The sequence below is a fragment of the Brienomyrus brachyistius genome, chromosome 3 (assembly GCF_023856365.1).
Source record: "Brienomyrus brachyistius isolate T26 chromosome 3, BBRACH_0.4, whole genome shotgun sequence".
NCBI lineage: Eukaryota > Metazoa > Chordata > Actinopteri > Osteoglossiformes > Mormyridae > Brienomyrus > Brienomyrus brachyistius.
In genome coordinates this window covers 17,700,754-17,724,902 of record NC_064535.1, presented here as the reverse complement: position 1 = coordinate 17,724,902, position 24,149 = coordinate 17,700,754, and the positions used below count along the sequence as shown (strand labels likewise).

The window sequence follows — 24,149 nt, the reverse complement described above, 5'->3', positions numbered from 1 at the left end:
GGCGGGGGGCAGGGGGCAGGGGGCGGGGGGCGGGGAGAACATAAAGTACAAAAAAATATGCAGCAAACTGGGGAGACCTACAGTCACAGGCCTCTGACAGCAACATGCATCATCTGCAGGGTTGGGGTTCTGCAAGTCAGTATTGTATTCATTTGAGGAGCAGCTTGATAGTTATACAGACTAATTCTATATTTCTTTTTGTCCCTTCACTGTTAAATGATCTGATTTTAATGAATTGATGATCCAGGCAGGACAGGCTGACACTTAGTGTTGCATTGAACGTTTGAGTAATGAATCATGTGGCCTTCGTTCATGTGGATCATTTTCTAGGGTTTCTAGGAGGTATTTATATTTCGGTTTAGTGGAAATTTGTATGTTACTGTAACGGTGCAGTCGGCTCAATTAGCTACTAGATTGGTCTGGTTCTCAAGGTAACCTCTGCTTGGGGGTGGCTTTGTGGCTTCTTTGCAGTGTCAGCACCCCACCCCCACCCCCGCGTGGTTCTCTTCTCACTGTTCACAGGATCAGTTTGTGTGAAATCGAACAGGAAGCAGGCTACTCCTGTTATCCGAATCCGCTCCCGCTGGCTGCCAGCAAGGTCACCGCTCGCTGGCCGTTATTTATAGGCAGCCGTGTCAGTGCCGCAGTACCGTCATGGTGCATCCATTTGAAATGGGCTGGGCCCCAGGGTGTGGTGGGGTGCAGCACATCAGCTGCCGTGACGTTCATGGAAGGTGCAGTAGTGGCAGATTGAGGCACCTCCCCCACCCACGTGCCTGTGGTGTCCGTCTGAGTCTGTGAGCTTTCTGCATAGTCACCTCAGTGGTAAAACGATGCCAGCGAGGTCTAGAGCCACTCGGCCCTTTCAGCCAGGTTCCGGGGGGAAGCTGTCATGCTCAGTAGGCTGGACAGACGTCGAGTTCATTTGCAGGTTCAGCCACGATGGTGCTGTTCCACGCTGCAGGGCTTGTCGAAGACGCCACCCGGTGGCCAGACCTGTGGGATTCGACAGGAGGGTCAATGTCCCTGCAGCTCGAGTGAAATGCAAACACAACAGTGTGGCTGAATTTCACTTCTTTTAAGGAAACCGGCTGATACTAACTGGTGTTAACTAGTACTAGAGAACAGCAGGACATTTGAAAGGGGGACGTCTTAGACGAATCTCTTAATGAAGTGTAAGTGAAACACACTTCTTTTTTTGCTGTTCATTCAGCTGCCTTTAGCTGCACATTCACCCCGTTTGAATCCCGTTGCCATTTCCTTGTCCTCTCTGGAGCTGCAGCTTTGGCCCGGCTGTTATTATCTTGCATGTCATTGGAAACAGCCGTGGGATCATCAGACAGGCCGGAGAGACGAAAGGATAATGCGATCAAAGAGGCACATGCCACCCGCAGGTGGGTTAGCCAAGCAAGTCACGTCAGATGCTAATCCCCTTAATGTATAACATCTGATAAAGGATTCAGAGAAATAATCATTCAGTTGAGGGTCATTCTCAGAAGAATCTCCAAACAGCCTACCTCCTCTCGAATGCAAGACCTTTCATACCAAAACGAGTATTTATGCCCTTTCATAGTGTCCTGTCACTGCTCAATGTGAATGATGACCTTTGGCGTATCTCGAGGTACTTGCACACCTATATAGGACCGCATCGGCTACCGCTGCTGCTGCTTGAGCAGACTACTGTACCTCAGTGGTTTTAGCAAGATCTGCCTACATCACTGAACTGTTGGTCTCTACAGGGCCATCTCATCCCAAGTTATCTGATTGAGTCATGCAGCTGTATCAAGCTTTGTAAGATGGATTTGGTGTGGATCTGCATGGCAAAATTACACCATTAGATAGCAGTTGTGCATGCAGATGGCCTCTGAACGTTTGACCGGAATGTGCAGCCAGTTTCTCGGGCTGGCACCTATTTGGAAGCGGCTTTTCAAAGAGAAACTTTGTTATGGGATGCCAACCCCTTCCCCTGGCACACAGACCTGGTCTTAAAGTGTATTCATGAGTAATCATTCAGGAATGCTCTTTTAGGTATTTTTAGTGAGGTTTAGAGTGAAGGGCGACCACTGTCCACTGTTGGAGGATACACGTTGGTCTTGTTGGGGCACCAGGCTCTCCTCTCATCGGCTGCCAAATCGCACCTTGTTGGAAACATCATGACACAGAGGAGACTGTATCCTGTCAGTGTGTTTTTACTATAGTCTTTGTGGTTAATTATGCTACTCATGAATGTAGGAGGGTGAATGGTTTATTATGATTGAATAATGGTTGTTGGGCTGGTGAAATTTGATGGAGGCGGGTGGTGTAGGTGTTAAAACTCCTGTTCTGTCCAAAGACCCAGCCAACTTTAAATATCACTAGAAGTTTCCCTCCAACAGGAGCCCCTGCCACCCCATCATTGTTTCACGCGTCACTTCCTCTTTCAAGAATGGCCATCCTATTTGCACATGGATGAGTCTCACTGTGCAAGTTCTCCTGGGCTGTGGCCGCTAGTGGCCGCCTGTCCTGGGGGGGCGTCGTGCTGGGTCTGAACATGCAGTCTGATACTCAGCGAAACAGGAAGTACATCTCCCCATCCTTACCTGACAGACGTCACTTGTTCGACTTCACCAAAGACGTTCTTCACCTGGGCCAACACATATGTGGAGAGTCCTGAGGCTGGAGACGGGGGCCGGGGAAATCGCATTGGATGCACCTGTATAGCTTCTCACACTGTACAACATGCTGATGCCGCTTAATAGTGGCGTTTTGCTTGCAGTGCTGTTGTGTCAACACACTCGGAGGTCGAAGGGCACAGCTGCCGCGTGCCGCAAGCGTGTTGACAGAACTGCCTTTCGTAAGCACCACGTCGCCAAGGGTGACCCGCTGCTTGCGCAACCACTCACTTCTGCATTGTTCCCTAACCGTCTGGTTAAATTCACAGCAAGCCTCCTATTGAGCAGACTTGCTAAAGCATCCTACTGGTATGACAGGTTTTAAACCATGTTTGTTCGTTTTTGTAAGCTGCTAAAAATGACTGGACAGAAAATTACTTTATGTATGTTTTTAAATAATTAAAATGAAAAGTGATGCTAAGAGGTTTTTATCGTCTCAGTTTTTGAAACAATGAAAATTTATATCCAACTTTTATATTGAGTCTCTGTAACGACAGGCTCCCTGGTCTATCAGGCATATGAATCACTAATAAATCTATGGTAGATGTGAACAGGTCGACCAACAGGCTCACTGTAAATGAGTTACAGTGAACGTAAATGTTTGGTTCCCCTGGGGGCTGAGGCCACCTGCCATTCCTGATGGGCATCTCAGCAGATACCTGGGGTGGGTGTGAAGTGGGAAAGCCACCCACTCCAGTCTGACAGGTGTCTGTAAAGGCTGGCTGTCACTATGATGATGGTTTTCCATAGTGCCAGATTCTTACTATTCTTACCTTGTTTGAATGACAACGTGGGCTCTGTTTAATACACTATATTTTTATTTATCATTATTCATTAACATGACTGCCGAGAACAAATGTAAAAATGGTACAGTACTCATCGGTAATGGTGAAAAAGCTGCTACCAAGGAAAAAAAAAAAAGAAACCACTTTATATTCAGTCATAACAGATGCAAAACCATGAAGGCATTCAAGTGAGTCCTACGTTCTACTCTGGCCATGGAATCACTATTACATTCAGCTGCGGCATAGTTCTGAAGTCTCATTTAAGGCTTTTGTGGCAGTGGGCTAATTAGGGCCCTCAGTCCCTCAGCGCTTGCCTTCATTCCCCTCATTTTTCCTTTTATCTGCCCCTGAATTAACACTAACCGGGAACCTTAAACCGTATAAGAACACAAAAGCACTCTAAACCCTTGGTCAGTAATACAGGATATGAGGTCAATTAATAATTGTAAAATTCCTATCTTCTTAACATAAAGGAAATCACGAAACAGTCCTCAGTAGATAACGATAAAACTCTTGTAATAAACTCTCCTCCTGGTGAAACTTAAGCTAATATTTTTCTAAAAAGGGAACAAAAGGGAAAAAATGAAAGGAAGTGCACGTTTTACGTTCCCTGTGAAGACTGACTGAAGATCTACAGTATCAGGGCACAAAGTAAAGGGCATTTTGGCTGCTTCCCCTCGCAGACCGATGTGCTGGAATTAGCCATGCAGCTCACCCCCCCCAAAGGGCGTGGGGCCAGGCCTCAGTCACGGGGCTCATTGGGTGGTGGGATCTTCACGTCCGAAGGCTCCACCCCCCATATCTCCCGGGCGTACTCCGTGATGGTGCGGTCGCTGGAAAACTTGCCCGACCCAGCAATGTTCTGGATTACCTTCTTAGTCCACTCTTTAGGATTCTGAGATTGATGGACAACATAGAGACTCCACATCATTAACACACTAAGAAATGACTGAAAACTGGAGTGCTATTGTTCTATCATTACATATACCCACATCTACATAATTCCCCCTATAAACAACTATTTAAACTGTCATAATTCATTCTTGAGCCAAGAGCAGTGTTCAAACAGTACCCACGGTCTTAATTATTGAAGGAGACACTTCACTAGTAAAGGCCTAATTACATGCATTTTTCATGTCCACAAGAGGGCGCCTTTTTACCAAGTATTCAGTTCTCTATTATTGAGATAAATCATAGAAAACAAAGTTTGTTGCCACCTTTCTTAATACGGGTGAATGCAGCTTTGTCATATTTTTGTCTTATTATTAATATGCTTCACATTCATACTCATGTGGTTTCCTCCACCGCTCACCTTGTAGAGAGCGCTGACTTTATCTTGACAGCTGATATAGTCTTCATAGTCAGCAAACACTTTGAACCTGGTAGGAGCACAAACATTGCACACTGTTCAAATTGCATTGGGTTTTTCAAAACTCCAGGGCACACATCACAATCGTGTAACCCTCCTGCTTTGTAATGTGGACTTTGACATCACTCTGGTATCAAACTTCTACACAGGAAATGCTGTTTATCATTCCCTCACATGGCTTTACACACAGTACTTCAGACAACCATTTGATGGCGCTTGCTAGGCTCTTTAGAGTTTCCTTCTGGCTGTATTAAGCGAAGTGCTTACCGGTCATGATTCAGCAGCATGTTGACTATGTCCTTGAAGAGCTCAGGCTCCTTGGGGTTGAAGTACCCACTCTGGATCTGGTCAATCACCTGTCGCAGCTCAGGGATGCGGTCATAATATTCCTTAGCATTGTACCTGCCCAAAAGCATGAAGCAGAACTTAGCCACTACAGGTTGTTACTGTATTTGATTTCAATCAGGTCACAGCAGCAGCCTGTTCGTCCAGTAGCTTCACAGAGGCTGGACTAGCAGTGTTGGAGTCTTTCTGCTACTCCACCCCAGTAGAACCGCTGTACTCCTCACCCCTTCTTGTCCATGGCCAGCACGTCCTCCACCCTCATGCCAAAGATGAAAAGGTTCTCCTCGCCAGCCTCCTCGGCCATCTCCACATTGGCACCATCCATGGTTCCGATAGTGAGGGCGCCGTTGAGCATGAACTTCATGTTTCCCGTGCCTGAGGCCTCTGTGCCGGCCGTGGAGATCTGCTCCGACAGATCAGCCGCTGGGATCACTGAATTGGGGGGCGGTGGTGGATGGTTATCTAAGCCAAGGCTGTAACACAGTATCAACTGCAACAATGATGTCCAGAGAATCCCTCACCCTTCTCAGCCAGAGAGACCCTATAGTTCTCCAAGAAGATGACTTTGAGTCTGTCCCCCACCACAGGGTCACTGTTGATGACCTGGCCCACAGAGGTGATGAGCTTGATGATCATTTTGGCCATGTGATAACCAGGGGCAGCCTGCAGGGGGTGACATGCAGGAACAGAGCAGTTAGAGGATATCCATTGCATTCATCACTCTACTAGCCGAGCGCTTCAAATCTCAGTAGGTTATACATCGTACCACATGTTTGTACCACAGCTCTGACAAATACCATTTTCTTATTGGTCCAGACATAGGCGTAACCATGCATTGCTGGGGGGCACCATACCGTGAAAAAACACCAAACTGTCCCGCCCAATATGTAGTAGAAAATGTTAAATGTCTGAACCCTCTCAATGGATCTGCTCTTTCTATTTCATATTTATTTTCAATTTATTTCTGTTTGTTAAGGAAAACAGACATGTGCGACCACCCCCAATTATACACTTAGTTGCACCCAGCATGTCTTTCTGTGCTGTGCTGGTAATCTGGTGGGTTTTTTAAACTGTTTTTAAGGGCACATTAGAACATCATTAAATTCTAATGGAAATTATTTTCTTCTGAAAAATTAACAATTTATTCTAAATTTATCCTATTATTTTTTTTCTTTGTTACCCATGGTATAAGTGAGAAACTTTGTTTTGTGATTTATCCCTTACATAAATGTCAATCACAATCAGGTAATGATTTCTGCCAAATTTGCACTTGTTAACTGACATTAACAAACTGCTAAAGATCACCATACCTTCCCTCCAATCATCACAGTCCTGGGGACAAAGTGCTTCTTGGGGTCCTTTTTTATTCCTGCGTAAAAATCAGGCAACAAAAAAAGTCTCATCAGATAGTTTCAATGAAGAAGCTTTCAGTGTCAGAAGAACAACATATACGAAATTAAAGTGCTAAGGACTAGGGATTGTGCAGTGCCATTCATACACAAACCTTATATGGTTCATACAAGGAGTCACATGTTTTAGCTACACCAAGATCATGTGAATGCAGGAATATAAACTGGTAGAAGACCCCAAGAGGTGGACCAAGAGGTGACTGGCTGCCTAACATCATGAGTAACAGGTTAACATCACGACGGAAGGCTGGGAATGAGCTGCATTTACAGTTGGAAGTGGCAACAGGTCCTTACGGTTGTAGAGGGTGATAATGTGGAGACAATTGAGAAGCTGCCTCTTATACTCATGGATCCGCTTGACCTGGATGTCGAAGATGGACTCGGGGTTGATCTTTACATGGTACTCCTCCTCCAGGTAGGCCGCAAGCTTCTGCTTGTTCTCCTGCAGAGACAGTTGTTATTCTAGACCAGTGGTATTCAAACTTTTTTTTGACATAGCTCCCCTAGGTCTGATATATTTGTCCATATTTCATTTAAAGATCTGCATGTTTCTTTTGTAATCCTGTCTGTAGGTTATGGCAGCTGCTCAACATACATCGTGCTCTTTACACTCTGACAGTTTAATTACAATAAAATTTAGATATCAGAACCAACATGTATCCCCCAGCCTGTTCCCACCTGCTTTACTTTGGCCACGTCACGGATGAAGCCATCGTTGTTTAAAAAGTCCAACAGCTTCTTCAGCTGAGAAAGATCAGTCAAAAATCCCTCCCCAATTTTCTGCAACAAAACACACAGAAGGCTTATTGTGGACAAAGGCAGAGGCTCATAGGGAATGAGGCAGCACACATCTGCAGCTAGGATATTCACTGACTGCAAACTTTCTTTCAAGGGTACAAAGAATCTTTTTTAAAAGTTAACCATTTTTCACATCTGACCATTAAAGCCACATTAAGACATAATTGTTGCACCGAAACACTGAAATAAATATGGAAAATGTAGCACAGCCACAGAATCCATGTCCAGGTGGGACTCCCCCAATGAAAGATCTGTAGTGGTTTAGCCCATTACCTCAGCAATGATGTCAGCCAGGCCTGGGTTGCAGAGCAGCAGCCACCGGCGTGGTGTTATCCCATTGGTCTTATTCTGAAACTTCTCTGGCTCAATGTCGCAGAAGTCCTTAAATCTTCACAACAAGTGGTATGTTGTTTTTAAGCAGGTACCCAAAAATATGTAAAACTCTTATTGACCAAAACCCAAAAATAAGATAACAGCAGAGAAAAACCAACTAATTTAGCTTGAATACAGCATATACTGCTGTCTGTGGTCAGTGCCTGTATATATCGTGGATATTCCACTGGAACACATTTATTATAATTTTTAATAATAATAACAATTATTATTGCTCCCATCCTGGGAGCCCCTGAATGATTGATACTTTATTGATCCCCATGGGGAAATTGTCTTTATGCCTCCCTCAATTTGCTCTTTTTTTTTTTGTAGAGTAAGTTGTCCACAAAGGGGTTAAGAGCTGGGGGTTACGGGTCTTGCTCGAGGAATAGAAGAATAAATGTAACTACTAAAGCCCTTTACCATAAATTTTAAGAATATAACAGTATCACTGAGTAGCCAAATGATGGATTTTATCATTCACATTTATGGCACCTTTTGTAACATAAACACTTGCATAATTTTCAGATGTGAATCCATACTATGTGATTGAATCAGAGCGGCAGTCTGGTGGGGGCGCTGTGGTTGTAGACACGCAAGATGCTTACACGGTGCTCTTGACGATGTCCGAGTGGATGCGGGCAACTCCGTTGACGGCGTGCGAGCCCACCACGCACAAGTGCGCCATGTTGATCCGCTTAGGGTCACCCTCCTCAATCAGGGACATCCGACAAAGCCGGTCAGTATCGCCTGGGTACAAGGCCTCGATCCTCTGTATGGAGGCAGAAAGGGCAGTGAGGTATATAGGGCAGGAAAAGGCGGTGTCACACACAGCGATGCTGTAAGAAACTAGAATCCCAACCTATAGCTAGAGACAATCTCAGTGATGGATGCACGTTGGACTTGGTGTGGTGCCGTGCAGCACGAGCCAGCTGCTGATTTGGTGTCTGGGCTGGACAGAACTGACCTTTAGGTGCCGGTGGTTGATCTCGTAGATGATCTCCAGGTGTCGTGGCAACAGCTTCTCAAACATGTAAACAGGCCAGCGCTCCAGGGCCTCGGGCAGCACGGTGTGGTTGGTGTACGCACACGTCTTCACCGTCACCTCCCAGGCCTGCGGGAGGCATCAGCCATGCGATGGAAGGAGACCCCAACCCACGTGGGAGAGCAGGAGTACCAGCATTGCCTCACCCTGCTCAAGCCAGCTTACACTGCAATTAAGCACTAACAAGAACCTCTGTTTTTTAGAAAAACAGGGAAAACATCCATGCTGTTTCCTAGAGTTAGTGGATAATTACGGCAAATTAATTGCAGACCCACAATGACCCTCATATCTTGAGGATGGGGTTAATTAGCAGGTTGTTAGGTCTGGAGCAGTAATCTGTTCCGAGACTTGGCTAAACGCTTATTCCGTCTGTCCCATCCTGGGAGCCCCTGAAACAGCCCACACCTTGGTCCAGTCATGCTTTTCCACATCCACCAGGATCCTCATGAGCTCGGGAATGGCAAGGGCAGGATGAGTGTCATTGAGCTGGATTGCCACCTGGAAAAATGAAAGTGTGTGTCAACTGAATTCAGTGTGAATTCAGAGCAGTGACCCTGTAACAGAATTCATAGTTACTTCTTCAAAATAAAAGCAACACCTCTTTGTTAGAGGCCTCACTGCATCGTAATAAGCAGAAGTTTGACCATGAAGTGGGTACGGTCTGTTTCTCGTGGCACAGAAGCACCAAAGTGCAGGACAGTCATCATGAAGCACTATAATACTTACAGTACTCACTGATATGCTTAGTATATATATATTAGGTGGAATCAATATTTGTAATGGGCTGGTCATCGACTGACTTCTCTATTGAGAGACCAGAAAGCTAATGGCTTCCGCCCTGAAAAGGGTCACCGAGAGGTCAATGGAGTGGGCTGCCAGTCAGGTTCAGCACAACTTGCCCTGAGGCTTAAACATTATCTGGCCGAAAGGAGGCACAGAATGGAAGGGAGCAGCCCCCACCTTCTCGGGGAAGGTCTCAAAGGAGGTTCTGATGGGGTCACGGCAGCCAAACTTGGAGGACTTGAAGCGACGGATGATGTCCTGCAGGGTTGCGGCCACCACGAAGTACTCTTGCTTCAGACGCAGCTCCTTCCCCTCGAAGAACTGTCACAGTTACCGTTAGAGGGACAGCCATAGTCATTGCTGAGTCCTAAGGTTAGTGTTAGAGGCCTGCACTACCCACATGAAACGTTATCACCACGCTGCATCAGAGTACAGTGACAGTCACATAGTTGTAATTTTTGTGGTTTCACTTTGTGTCCCCGGGGTAGAGGGGTATGGACATGCGCTATGTCCTCAGCAGAGAGGAAAATGACACAGGCATGGAGGGATTGGCCCAACTAACTACACCCACAGCTAAACCCGTCTGACACCCGTCTATGGCCTGTTTTTGTTATGGCTTGAAAATCCTTTAGCTGCCTTTCAGCCCAAACTCATGATGGTACTGTTATATAGTTGTGGGGGGGGTGTTGGCAGGGGGGTGCAGAGGGTGTTATGATACTAGTTTGTTTGCTGGTGATTTTTCCTCTTGGGTAATCAGCAAACAGTGAACATGAGCGTGGAGTTCCTCTGAGGATTGTGTTATTCATACACTGTGTATCCTGTAACTGAATACGCTGACTTGCATTACTGTAGTTCCTGGACGATGATGCTCTTTTGCTTTCTACCTCCCTGGGCAGCCTGTCACTTTAAGAGACAAGAAGGAGGCTGCTGCTCTACTTGATAAAGACCCCAGTGAAGGAACACAAGCTCCATAAGTATGTATATTTATAGACTGGAAGCGATTCACGTATCCAGGAAGTGTGGCGTTGTGGGCCAGGAGTACATGACGTGATGGGGCTCCTGCCTGCTGCCTGCAGAATGGCGATGCCTGACTCTTCTCACATCACTTGTGTGATCTCCTTATTAGGGCCTGTGTGTCTGCCAGGCTGCGGGCTGCATACAGCACAGCACATCCTCAGCAGCCATGTGAATCAACCCGAAAGCTCAAACCCCTGAGTACGTGATGGCTCATCTCGAGACGGCCACGCAGGAATGCTCAGGTCTGTGCTTTTATGGAGAACTTGACTGCTTTAACTGTTTGAAAAGCAACACAGGTACTGTTTTTGCTTAGTAGCCACAGCTGGTCACTGACAAGACTGATGGGGCAGAAATCAGCCATCGGTTGGCGGTGTGAGCCCTGCTTATCCTGAGCGGACAGATCAGAGTGGGAAACATCTGCCTGCTGATACGGGCGACTAAACCCCAGGGGGTAAGGTTCAGCCCATCCATCGACTTTGTGTGCATGACTCACATTGTCATTGGGGTAAAGGACTCTGGAAATGTTCTCTGCCAAGTTCCTGTCCAGTACGGCTTGGATGTAATCACCCACGTTGACTGCGAGTGAGAGAGAGACAGAGAGAGAGACGGAGAGAGAGACAGAGAAGGCAGTCAGATGGACCACACAAATATACGTGGTGTCACATGACTACCTGTAGGAAAGACACAGGCCAAATTGGGATAAATGTCACATTGCTGATCTGCCATTGGACAGTGTTTTGTTTATTTCATTACCTGTTTGAACTAATTTATTGACAAATAACTTAAAGCTTAAGAATGAAGCAAAATAAATGCAGCCAGAGCAAAGTTTGGAGCGAGTGTCTCATGGCTGCCCCAGACAATTACATCAGAGTGCTGAGCCCTGTCGGTGGGGGGTGGGGGAGAGCCTATGGTTTGAGCTACACCATGGCGTTTCCTGGGTAACCCTGGCCAGATGCCATCAGACCGCCCCCCCCCCAGCACTGGGCCACATCGAGGCCCCCACTTTGCATTCCAGCCGGATTCTTTCTGAGGTGGCCGTCCTGGCCACACCAATGAGTTCACATCTCCCAGGCGAGACTTTCGCAGTGGTGTCACTCTCCTGGTGACACCCAGAATTACACCGAGACACCGGCAGAATTCATACAGCACCTTCTTCCAGTCACCGGCTCAGCAGAGGATGGTAGCGAATCACGCACCAGCCTTCACCACACACCACAACAGCATCTCTCACATTAACAGAGATTTACTTCAAATTAGATTATTTCAAATTAGGCCTCCACAACTATGCCTCACAAAGCATCAGGCATTTTAAGGGGGCTGCAGGTCTAATATCAGAGTACTTTTCATCTGTGTTTTCAAGAATAACTGTCCTGTGTCCGGCTTCTCATTTAGCTACCCTGTTAAGCGTTTGTACGTGCAAATCACCACGGTTACATTCCAGAACAATTGCTGTTCCTATTCTGATTAGACAGGGATCAGACCTTCTACCCACCGTAACTACAGGGGCAAGTCAAACTATCCAGAATGGGCCCTCGGACCAGTGCCAAAACCCAGGTCCTGCTGGGAGGCACATAAGGTAAACCAGTGGGCTGGATCCTAACAGCTGTGAGTCTCAGTTTATAATGGAGGCTTAAGAGACAGAATGAAATGGACTGAAATGGATGCCAGCCAAAGCTGGGACGGGTGAAGCCTGTGTCTGCCACACACAGATTCAGCAATGCGTTCACCCCTCATTGAACCCTGTCCGTCTATGGAAGCGAACATGGGAAGAGTGGAGGGTGGGATCATTGCAAGATAGGCCCACGTAGCCTGTGAGTCAGCAGAGGTATGCCACAGAGCTGGCCAACATTCATGTAATTTCAAATCTTGTATAATCATATGCTAGGGCCTCTGTGGGGTCTACTTAACCCCAAAAACTGAAATTCATCTTCTGCCCTCAGTAAGAGGGTATCTATGTATTTATGCAATGACATCAGTCTCTTCTAAAGTCCAGAGGGTAATCGTATGACTCCTGCATTAACATAATGCCCCATCTGAAATTTGTCCAGGTAATGGATAGATATTATATATATATATATATATATATATATATATATATATATATATATATATATATATATATATATATATATATATATATATATATATATATATATATATATATATATCAAAGGCCTACTGAAGCTCATTAGTGCAGCAGGGTAACCAATGAATAATGAGGGCTGGCGACATACATTCCTGCAGGTTGAAGTCGTTGGGAGCCTTTGCTGACCACAACCTCATGGTGTTTACGGTGTTGTTCTTGAAACCAGGCACTGGTGTGTCGTAAGGCATGGCCAGCACGACCTGCAGCACAGACGGACAGAGACATGCATCACAGACATCCTAGGCTTTCCTAAACCTCCTCCAACAGTACAGCGACATAGTCTGGTCTGTGTTCTAAACAGAACTTACCTGAGTGTCTACCCATTTGGCCCCACTGCTAGTGTGCTCCACTCGGCCATAGAAATGGACAGGCAGCATGTACTCGGGGCGGGCCTTCTCCCAGGGGTTGCCATAGCGCAGCCAATCATCTGCTTCCTCCACCTGTGTGGATGGGAGAAGCACACTTGTTGGCACTACCGAAGGGAGTGAGGGAGGTGAAGTGATACAGAGCACCTCCCACAAATTCCCAGCTCACCTGCCAGCCATTAGTGATCTTCTGGTTGAAGATGCCAAACTCATACCGGATCCCATAGCCATAAGCTGCCAGGCCCAAGGTAGCCAAAGAGTCCAGGAAACAAGCTGAGGTAAAAGGACAAAGGGCTAATGGATGAACTAAGTATCTTAGGTGAATGGCTGTCAGACCATTCAAAAGGGGAGAATTTAATTCTTAGCCAGGAGCTTCAACTCCAGAGTCTCATGCAGGTATTTGATCATTAACTGAAGTACAATGGCTACATTTACTCAATATTTTTGAAAGGAAAGAAACTGGAGCAAGATGACAGACAGGATCTGCACATGACGACGCCGGCCTGCAGCTCCCGTGGCATTTTAACCGGATGAGCCCAGCGAGCCCCTCACCTGCCAGACGCCCCAGTCCGCCATTGCCCAAGCCGGCATCCTCCTCGATTTCCTGCAGCTCTTCCAGGTCCAGTCCCAGCTGGGGGATTGAGACAGAGCACAGGGGAGGGGGGGGGTTGCATGTTGTCTGACAGCCAGAGCTCACTGCATGTGCACAGCATTTGCATTTTCTTATAAATGATCCTTATAGGGTGGAGGCCCTGCTATTACTCTTATTAAAGAGCTATTTAAATGAGGTTGCTATCTGTTTGAGGGCATCACCCCCAGTCATTCTCATTGGCTGTAAAAGAGCAGTGTCACCAGATTAGGGCCTGACATGACCTGATCACTAGATGCATGGGGCTGCTTGCTGTGTGACTTCAGTAGGTGGTCTCCTCTCACACGCCCCAGTGAGGGAAAAACCAAGCCTCTCTCTGTATGTGACACAGATGGTGGCACCACCATGACAGGGCTGTAGGAAGTGACACGTGCTCTGTGTACGCCAAGCACTAAAGGTAGCGCGGTGTTTACACTGCACCTACCCCAGACCCTCCACTCCTGTCACCAATACATTATAACATCACACATGTATTTTTATGTGAGAGCTGATGCTTTTAAGTGTTCTTTCTCTGCCACCCCTGGGTGGGATTACACCTGGTTCTAGTGCATTCTGCCCCATGGGGCGTATGGTGAGGCTCTGCAAACAGAAAGCAGAGGATGGGTGCTGTGGGATGTCAGGCTGCCCCGGCTGATGTGAGCTGCTCACACGTGACCAAGGCTGCTGGGGACTACCTGGTAGATGGCCTCGTCACATGCATTCTGCAGGCCCAGGTTAACCATGGTGTTCTGCAGCGTCCGGCCCATGTAAAACTCCAGAGACAGGTAGTGGACACGCTGGGGGTGAAGGAGATGGGAATGCAGGACTGTTACTAGATAACACGTACTTAAATATCCCACACACAACAGTAGGCATAACAAATGATGCAAAATCTTTGAAAATTGGCATTTCCCCAGTGACATCCTCCAAAATGCCACTTACCCCCGGCTGTCAGGGGTCCCTTTCTTGGGCTCTTAAAGACTCATCCATGTGACATAATAAAACAGTTCCTAGCTTCTGTCGAAATTTCCTCTTTTGTCGACAGTCCCATCAACACAGAGAACTAGTTGGCTCTGTTTAACTTATTCATCCTTTATGTTTTTTGCCTATTTAACATATAAGCAATATTATTATTCTGAATGCTATTTAAGCGCTTCTGACCATCACTTACCATGTTAATATGTGTTCAGATCCACATTTTACATATCACACACTGAACACAATTTATTAGACCCAGTAAAAAGATGAAAGACAAAGCTATACTAATCTAAAATGATAACCATCCTGCTCTATAAAAAATGCAGTTTCACATAGTTAAAACAGAAGTCTCAGCTGGTGTGATGCAGGCACTCGATTGGCACCGTTACAGAGATAACAGCCAGTAGTGGTGCAGTGCACCAGCTGGGTAAGGCAGGGGGCTGTTAAGGGGACAGGCTAGCCCCTCACTCCCCCAGCTCAAAAACTGCCAAGTTTTTCTGACTGGAATCAGGGGCCATGCTGTTTTTCGACTGAGTGAACACATTATTTTAATTAATATATATATATAAAAGAACAACAAGTAGATCAGTATGTCTGTAAACTGAGGAGTGCCTTTCACATTCCTGTTACTTGACCCTGCTTTCTTCAGCTGCAGCACGTACAACAAGCACAGCTGCCAAAGCAGGAAACCAGGAAACTCTTTCAGGGAATTCACCACACCCCCTTGTTAAGCTATAGTGCAGCCTGTCCCGACTACGGAAAATCTCACTTTGATTTTTGGTGCCACAATCACACATATAAAATTTTAAAAAGCCAAGCAAAGAAGAGTGAAATGAATTGCAGAAATGCAAACAGGGGGGTCAGTAAAGGAATCCTAAAAATATAAGCTTAAAATAAGAGATGAGAGAAGCAGGCCCTGTTAGGTAACAACGTGGGCATGATTTCTCAGGAACTCTGTTACCCAATTACTCTGCATAACAGTTGTAAACTGTGCAGCAAAATGAGCCCAAGACGTGAGCCTCAGCTGGCAGGGGGGTGGTATACTGGCACGATATGAGGTGATTCAGTTTTGATCCAAGGATGGAGCTACCCCTGCATGGAAATGGCCAACATCCGAGCCTGTTTAATCAACAAGCTGACAGGCAAGCCACTGCAAAACATGCATTCAGGAAGTTGGCTTGATCCGGATATTAACAAACAGCTTCTTGCACCTTCCCTGCAGTCTTCACAGTATTTCATTTTTCTACAAAACAAAATTCTCTATCTAGCTGTCCCTGTCACTATCAAACAAGTCTACAGATAACTATGGTCAGTTCCTTTTACCTTCCTTTAACAATGCCAATTCCATCAAATGCAGACTGTCCCCTTCACATGCACAGAACTTGGCACTCAACGATGATAAGCAGCTTATGTTAATATTAATGATAGACTGATAATTGCAGAGGCTGCGGGTGCTACATGCTTACAAATGGCAGTTAGTTTTGAGATGTGCATCCACTTTTTTTCCGCTCATTAAGTTGGCAAAAAGGGAAAAAGTATGCTTAATGACGAATTTGCTTATAAATGCAAGTGGTTTTGTTACGACATATAGGTTTTATTGTGGGGAAACACACTTTTTAAAACCGAGACTATTCAATACTGTCAAACATCGGCGTACCCAGAAAAAAATGTTTATTTAGCCATCTTAAGTGAACTGAAAACTGAGTAATATTGTGTTATAGCGTTTATATTCGTATAATTTTCCAAACATCGTAAATGGAAAAATTATCAGTTTAATTCGCTTATTGTCAAAGTTGCTAATTATTTCACTGATTTTAAAAATAAAATACGATGCAACGATTTTATCGGTTCTATTGATTTTCCTGGACACATTTCCTCAGTTGCAAAATAATACCACATTACCTTGGGATCTTTTTCATAGTAATACTGCTGAGTGCGAATCCATCGTCCAACCAGGTGGTCTCTAACGGTGTGAGCCAGAGCGAAATAGTAATCCCGGGGGGTCGCCACATTGCGATCCTTGACAAGTGTGAAATGAAGATGCCTGTTGAAGCTCTTCTTGATCTCGGCGACATCCCCCAGCCCCGCGATCCCCCTAACACTAATTTGTTTTCTCCTCTCGTAGTCGGTCAGTGGTGTAGCCATCTTTCTGAATAATGACTCTTCGATCGACTATATTTTAGCTTGACTTTTTTTGGTCCTGCAGATAGTTACGCGCAACGCAGACTGGCAACTGTTGCACACCTACAAGAGACTTTGCAACAAGGGCGAGATGCAAGCACACCCCCGCAGGCCGCGTAAGTCAGGAGAGGGGCTGAAAGGCCTTTCACTTACTTCCTCATTGGACTGCAAAGCGGACTGCGCCTGACGCAAGATTCCTGACACCGCTACGTTGAGTTTTTAAAGCGGCACTTGGTACTGGTGGTTGCTTATTTGTTGTCGTACTTAGCATAGGCTGCTCAAAGGTTTTTATATCTTTACATGTAAATGTGTTTTCTTGTTCTGATATTAAAAAGATTTTAATTCGTTCCTAACTTTTCTCGTTCGCGTTAAAGAAAACACTTATTTATAGGAATTGGGGGGAGACATTCAGACCTTGTGGTAAACTGAATGTGTAGGAAGAAGAGGTGGAAAAATTGTACCCAAATTACGAATAGTGATACTGTAATTGGAGTTCGTGATGTGCGTTCAAAATGCTAAAGCCCAGGATGCATAACTGTAGTTTCTCACTTTAAACACAAAGAAGATGAATGCTGATTGGCGCAATACACAGTTCTTTTACCATCTTAAAATCTCACCAGAAACAATCTTCAGGAATATTTATAAGGATGGTAGAAGTAAACAATTCTGTTACGCTGTTAAGTAGAAATCAATTATAGGCTAAGCAGTAGTGCCCGCCAAAAATTTTGGTTAGGGTGGTTAGCAGAGGCCAATCACAGGTCTATTGATCGTGTCTCATCGATGATTAATTTTAGAAAATAATCCACATATTCGTATTTTAATGTGGAGTGGCCACATGCTTACACTCAGCCACCCCTTAAATCCGCCCTTGAATATACTTTGAATTTGAAACGACATAAAAAGTATTAAGCGTCCATTCAGTCGTTTAACATTTGCGATAGTGGAAAGGTTTTTCCTTTAGGTGACCACCAAAATAGTCTGCCTTTTAAAGTCAGCCATAGACTTTAAATGCAATTAACCGAGATGTTGGACACGAATGGCAATGTTTGCTCAGATTGATTATTACCGAAATGTATATTTACATGGTGTTCGGGGGCGGATCATTAGAAGCTCTGCGTCTCCACGTTTCAGCTGACTTTTCATATCGTGTATCGCCATTAAAAATATTGTATTTTGCATCATCTCACTAGATTCACCACAACTGGCGTTTCTCGAAGCTTTTGAAGTTTAATATTAAAGCAATTGATTAAGTCTACATGAGATTAAAACTAGGGTACAGGTGTCCTGAGTCACGTGACTCCCCCCTAATAAAATGTTACAGCCGTCAGGCCCTTCAGGTGTTTGCTCCAACGGTTGTTTCGTACCGTCCGCTTGCAGGTAAGAATGTGTTCGGTGGTCAACTAAAGTACAGTAACGGACAGGTGATTCCCGATGATTTTCTTGTGTAGTTTAATTTTACATCCGATGAAGCGATTAAAAAGATTTGGCATTCACCTGAACAACAGTTGATTTTAGTCTTTGAGGGTATGAGCTTTGACTTCCAACATTAACAGACGTGTTGTAATAATTTAGCATTAGACGACACGTTGATACACGTTATGCTTGTTTCCTACTCTTTTATTTAGTCATGTCGACTACCTCCCAAAAGCACCGAGACTTTGTAGCGGAGCCCATGGCGGATAAGCCGGTCACCGCTTTGGCCGGCATTGGAGATGTTCTGGGAAAGAAACTCGAGGAACAGGGATTTGATAAAGTATGCTGGGTGTTTTTCATATGCAACGTTGTTCGCGTTCTTTGTAACCCAACATATTTTCAAGATCTTAACATTTTATGTTTACATTATACATCTTATACGCTTTTCCATAGCCCCTGTTCTGACGCGTTGAGCTGCCTATCGAGACGTGCTACCGAGCCTTTCTGCGCATGTGTAGTTCCATCGTTTTGGGGTTACGGTTAGGTTTTAGGGGTTAGGGTCAAGATAAGGGTTTTTTTGGGGGGGGCGTAAGGGTTATGGTTACGGCGATCTAGTAGCACTACAGTAGCCTAACTCGACAAAGTAGTTCAACTCGGCAGAACACCCCCAAGAACCGAACTGTACCCGAATCATTATGCAAGAGACTGTTTTCCTTGTAAATTATGCGAGTTGCCCCTGCTTACTAAAGCTTGTTGCGTCACCACCATCTGATTGGTCGAAATGCACGGTGTTATCGGTGCAGCTGCTCATGGGAATTTCACTTGCACAAAGGGTGTTTTTCAATATGCCTACTTTACTGTACTTTTGTACCTGTTGTACATCATCTTCCATTGCCGAAGACCAGTTCCAATACTCAAGAACACAAGTACAGAGAATGCCTGAAGTTTGTTCTTGGAAGGCAAGTTAGCAAAACTGGTCTTTCCAAGACCACAAGTACAATGTTTGGGTGTTTCTCTGTACCAAGAACACAAAAATCTTCTGAGGACAGAATGAAAAATGATTGGTTCAGAGTGATAATCAGATTGAACAGATGGTGGATCTAAGCAACTAGAGGAGGCGGGACCAACCGATAAAATGTCTTAGTCCTACCTTTTGTTGCTTGAACCCACATCCTCCACACTTTGGTTATCTCTGAACCAATCAATCATTTTTCCTTCTGCCCTCAGAATTTTTTTTTTTGTGTAAGTAAAACTACCACAAGCTGATCAGTGTCACTATGTATGGATATATTCTATATATAATTCATTATTGGTATTATCATAATGTTTTTATGCTTTCCTGATAACCCCCTACTTGAAAAGTACTAGGGAATGACTGAGTGGAATGGATTTGTAAAGCAAGTTTTAAACTAATGCTGTTGGTGATCGATACCAACATAATACAGCGATTCTCACAGACGTGCTAGCAGAAATTAGCTCATAGTAAATCATGGGGTGTTTCTCAATACCAGGAACGCAAAGATCCTACTTGTGGTCTTAGCAAAACCGGTCTTGCTTACTTTCCTCCCAAGAATGAGCTTGGGGCACAATGAATCATGGGATTGGTCTTGTTTGGCGAGGATGCAACCCAATGATGTATATTTGCTAGAATTATCATTTGACTGCAAATACAATCAAATGAAATGCAGTTTGACCACCATATTGGAGAAGTCTAAGCAATCCTTCTTACTGCAGTTTTTGGCTGCAAAAATCAGCGTGGATCCTGCTCCAATGATATAACCTTTCACTTGTTAATGTGTTTACTGATCATTGTATATTTTTGTATGCACATTTGTGTAGTATTCCCTTTTGCAATCATTATGAAGAGTAGTGCAGTGGCCTATACTATGAAGCAGGGTTACTGGCTTTTCGGGGTAACTTGTCGGATTTAAGGTGGTCTTGGCAAAATGTAAGTGAACGAATATAAAGTCCATTTAAACTGTGGTACCTTAAATCCAAGTTTACCCGATAAGCCAGTAACCCCACTTCGTAGTACAGGCCACTGGACTATGTTCGTCCGGCATAGCGGTTATAATTTCCTGTATGTTTATAAATTAATACTGAAATGGCAACTGTGACTGGGTGTGTATAATTGTAGTAAAAAATAATTTGCAATAGTTAAATACCCAGCCTTTGACTTATGGTTATGTCATGTGACAATTAGTATTCTTAATTGTTTGTATTTGGGAAGTTGCAGTGACATGCAGAATTCCATTTTAAAGAGATAATGGATTAGCCACAATATGCCAGCCTTTGGACTGATGAATGCGCTGTTTTATTACTGCTTTTTGTACAGCAGTCAAACATAACTAGTTTTTACACTTTGTTCAGGAAGTTGCAGTGACATTCAGAATTTTAGTTATTAGAATTTTAAGTAATTAAAGATGTCAGCCCGTGTTCAGGTTGTAGTGGAAATATCTGTTGCAACTTAAAATCATGTATATAGCTAAAATTAATTTCAGTGTGGGTCCTTGTTTTGGGTATTTTTCAAAACTAATGTCCAATGACTTCAAAATCATATTCCAGATAAACTATAACTGTAGGTAGGTGCTTTATTGATCCAGAAGGAGATTCAGGCTTTCGGTAGCTTACACATATAAAAGACCACTATGCAACAGAATAATAGGAAGAATAATATTTTCATTTGTATAAAATTTACATTAAAATTGTCACTTGCATTGTTTTACATACAAACAATGGATGGGGCGACTTCTTCAAAATGGCATCATTCTCTACACCCATTGGTCTATAGCTGGACACTGGCCTGTCGTGTCTAGCAAATATGTCATTGATGCAACTGATGTATCCTTGATAAATGGGCCAGGGCAAGAACGACATCCAGGGATTTTTACTGTCCTTTGTATGTCTGGTATTAGTATTGGAAGTGGACTTTGACAAAGGAAAATGCCATAAAATGGGTACATGAGTATGAGTACATATTAAGAAACACCTGTGATGTACACCATGTGAGTGTCTCTTTGGTTTTATGTCAGTCGTGCTCCAAACCCAGGAATGCCATTACCAAGCCAACACCTTTACACCTCTTTTCAATTTTCCACAGCAATCACACCATAAGTAGCGTATCTTGGCAGTAGGGTCTGGATCCTGTATGCCAGTGTAAAAGCGCCATTAAATTCTAAATACCTGCAGATATGGGCATGGCTTATAATACACCAAGTTACCATGGTGATGCAGTACTATAATTTTTTAAACACGTTGAACAAGTTGGAGCTGTGTCATTTGTTGTGACAACAGTATAGCACAGTTAGTGGTTTAAAATAGAATTAATTCAGCATGGTTTCCGCTTCCTCACTCGATGCAGGCATATGTGGTTCTGGGTCAGTTCTTGGTGCTGAAGAAGGATGTAGAACTCTTCACCGAGTGGCTGAAGGACACATGTGGTGCAAACACCAGACAGGCGGCCTCATGTACCCAGTGTCTGAAGGAGTGGTGCGATGCTTTCCTGTGAAGACTGCCTAGCCACGTCCGTCGGCTAGCTGCTGTTTTGTAGCTTTGTAGTATGGAAACTATTTATTCTTTTAACTGAGGACACTTTTGTGAATGTTTTGAAAATAAAGTTGGAAGTAACTTCATTAACCAAAATGTACAGCTTTTTCCGAAAGAGCAATGACTGAAAGTTTGAGATCTGAGTGGTAAAGTACAATGATTTAATAAACTTGGACCGATTGTTGACACTTGGTCATTAGCCAAATTAAGTTTCTCCAGACTACAATGACTTTCATCTAGTGGTGGACAGGGCTCTGCTAACAGCTAATTAGTGACAATTTTTTTGTTAATGGGTTAATGTTTCCACTTACTCTGAAAACTGTTAGGGGACCAATTAGCTTCCAATAACTGTAAATCTGCTGACATTTTCACAGGTAAATTGAATAAAGGTTAAGTCAAACATTTTTTAAATCCGAAAATCATATATATATATGTGTGTGTGTGTGTGTGTGTGTGTGTATAAAAAGTGTGTGTGTCGGTGTGTGATCCTGTCTATTAGACAGTTGCAGACACACTCACATTTGGCACAAAGTTTGTTGGATGACTGCGTGTAAAGGCAAGACATGATTGGTCAACTTGTTGGATTTAATGTAGTCTGGACTAAATGTGAGTGAAGTTAGTCCATTTAAACTGGGGTACATGTATCTTAAACCTAGATTTCTTGCTTAGCCAGATATCTTGTCAGATTGAAGGTAGACTAGTTTAAATGGACTTTATCTACAGGCCCCCAGTTGTATTTTCTGGGTTCTGATTGACAGGACTATAGGTCAATAAAGACTCTCCTCCTTCCTAGCTCTGGATAAAAGGCACCATGTTTGTAGTCCCCAAGCAGCTTCACTGAGGGCAAAATGTCAGCATCAGCCAGATGTGAATTAGGGATTCACAAAAATGCTTATCTTAGAAACGGAATATCAAAAAAGAAAATTAACACATTTATTTGAGACTACAGAATCAAACCATACCCAGTTCAGTAAGTCCCTTGGTAATCAATGTAGTCTGACACATGGGACATAGTGTTAAAATTTGAGTTCTCTAGGTATGTTTTTAAGGATTTCAAAGTCAAAAAGCAAACCAGAGCTAAATTCATATGTTAGCGGTTATTGTTATCTTTGGCCACGTTTTACTGGTTTAGCATTATTGAATTAAATTTTGGAGTTAGCAGGGTGGTAGTTATTGAACCAAAATTTGATCAGCTGTGCCCACCACTGTCTGTCAACATATTCTTACTCAAAATACGTTCCCAAAGCACATTTATGCACTAAATCACCACATCTCTGCACTAGATATTTAAATACAATGACTCGTTTTAGGAATCCAGTGATATCCGCAGTGTCACGGTCCAAGGCATGCTCGGAGGACCAAATTTGAACACAACTTCACGTCTCAAGCTGGGGGACGGACGCTGTAGACATAAACTACATTCTGCTGATTTAAAGCATGTTCTCCATATTTTTATCTTCCAAAGTTAACATCATTCAAAGTTAAAAAATATTTTAAAACCAAACAAGTGCAATACGTGCCATGGGTTATAAACTAAGGATAATTTAAAGGGGACATACTGTTAAGAAGCAAGGTAAACTAAAAACACTCGTGTGTGTGTGTGTGTGTGTGTGTGACGTCATTCCGACCTCGATGTGTATAGGACGCAGCATGAATGATGTATTACAATGCTAGCTAAGGAAAGTGCTTAATTTTATGGTAGCTAGCTTCATTTTAATGTTATGCAATTAAGCCCAATGCATCTTAAAGGGAAATGTAGCGGAATGCCCTTCCAATGTCCATGGCCTGATAGGATGTTTAACACTTTTATAACATACCATATGAAGAGTGGAATATGCCCACTGTCTGTACTAGTGATGACTAATAAGGATGAGCAGATCGATACTAAAATATCAATTCTTTCTGCATTGAATATTCCATTTTGATGATTGATTCTAACGTGAAAGTTTCTTCTTTAATCTGGTAATTGAAATGTTTATATTTTAGGGAGCAAGTTACGCTACTACCAGGCAGGGCTACCAATAAGGGGTAGACAGACGTTCAGGGGATCAGACGCTAATGGCTACGGAAATGAAACGATGGATCCGACGGATCGTCAGCACTGTCCCCATTAGGCAAATTTTACCATCAGGGTGGGGCCGTCGACGAATATCAGTATCAGCGACAGCAACCTTCCTCTGCTAACAATATAACGTTCCAGAAATGTTTACTGAAAGTTACATTTAGGGTATGGAAGCGTTCAGAGTGTACAGTTTTCCTGGTGTTCCTAGAATGATATCTCACTACTATACAACTAAGAATAATAATATAAAATAAAG

General features: G+C 43.9%; 2 protein-coding genes across 2 annotated transcripts; one reads left to right on the top strand and one right to left on the bottom strand.

Moving 5' to 3' along the window:
- Positions 1-3,451: 3,451 nt before the first annotated feature.
- Positions 3,452-17,059, bottom strand: pygb (phosphorylase, glycogen; brain). The gene is made up of 20 exons (XM_049007941.1): positions 16,594-17,059; positions 14,409-14,510; positions 13,638-13,716; positions 13,255-13,358; positions 13,029-13,160; positions 12,809-12,920; positions 11,068-11,150; positions 9,735-9,878; positions 9,180-9,272; positions 8,697-8,843; positions 8,338-8,501; positions 7,631-7,745; positions 7,238-7,339; positions 6,854-7,001; positions 6,461-6,519; positions 5,672-5,813; positions 5,375-5,582; positions 5,073-5,207; positions 4,749-4,815; positions 3,452-4,331 (listed from the first exon to the last, which is right to left on the bottom strand). The coding sequence occupies exons 1-20, from the start codon at positions 16,834-16,836 to the stop codon at positions 4,179-4,181; spliced, it is 2,532 nt and encodes an 843-aa protein (XP_048863898.1). The 5' UTR covers positions 16,837-17,059; the 3' UTR covers positions 3,452-4,178.
- Positions 17,060-17,989: 930 nt separating this feature from the next.
- LOC125738728 (barrier-to-autointegration factor-like) lies at positions 17,990-22,013 on the top strand. The gene is made up of 3 exons (XM_049007966.1): positions 17,990-18,249; positions 18,498-18,625; positions 21,647-22,013. Exons 1-3 carry the CDS (start codon positions 18,129-18,131, stop codon positions 21,791-21,793), a joined length of 396 nt encoding a protein of 131 aa, XP_048863923.1. The 5' UTR covers positions 17,990-18,128; the 3' UTR covers positions 21,794-22,013.
- Positions 22,014-24,149: the final 2,136 nt, after the last annotated feature.

Coding starts and splice junctions, on each gene's coding strand:
- LOC125738728 (XM_049007966.1), top strand. CDS start 18,129: ATGAGATTAAAACTAGGGTACAGGTGTCCTGAGTCACGTGACTCCCCC. Junction 18,250..18,497: donor TTCGTACCGTCCGCTTGCAG/GTAAGAATGTGT, acceptor TCTTTTATTTAG/TCATGTCGACTACCTCCCAA. Junction 18,626..21,646: donor AGGAACAGGGATTTGATAAA/GTATGCTGGGTG, acceptor CACTCGATGCAG/GCATATGTGGTTCTGGGTCA.
- pygb (XM_049007941.1), bottom strand. CDS start 16,836: ATGGCTACACCACTGACCGACTACGAGAGGAGAAAACAAATTAGTGTT. Junction 7,002..7,237: donor ACGTGGCCAAAGTAAAGCAG/GTGGGAACAGGC, acceptor CTGTCTCTGCAG/GAGAACAAGCAGAAGCTTGC. Junction 6,520..6,853: donor CATTATCACCCTCTACAACC/GTAAGGACCTGT, acceptor ATTTTTACGCAG/GAATAAAAAAGGACCCCAAG.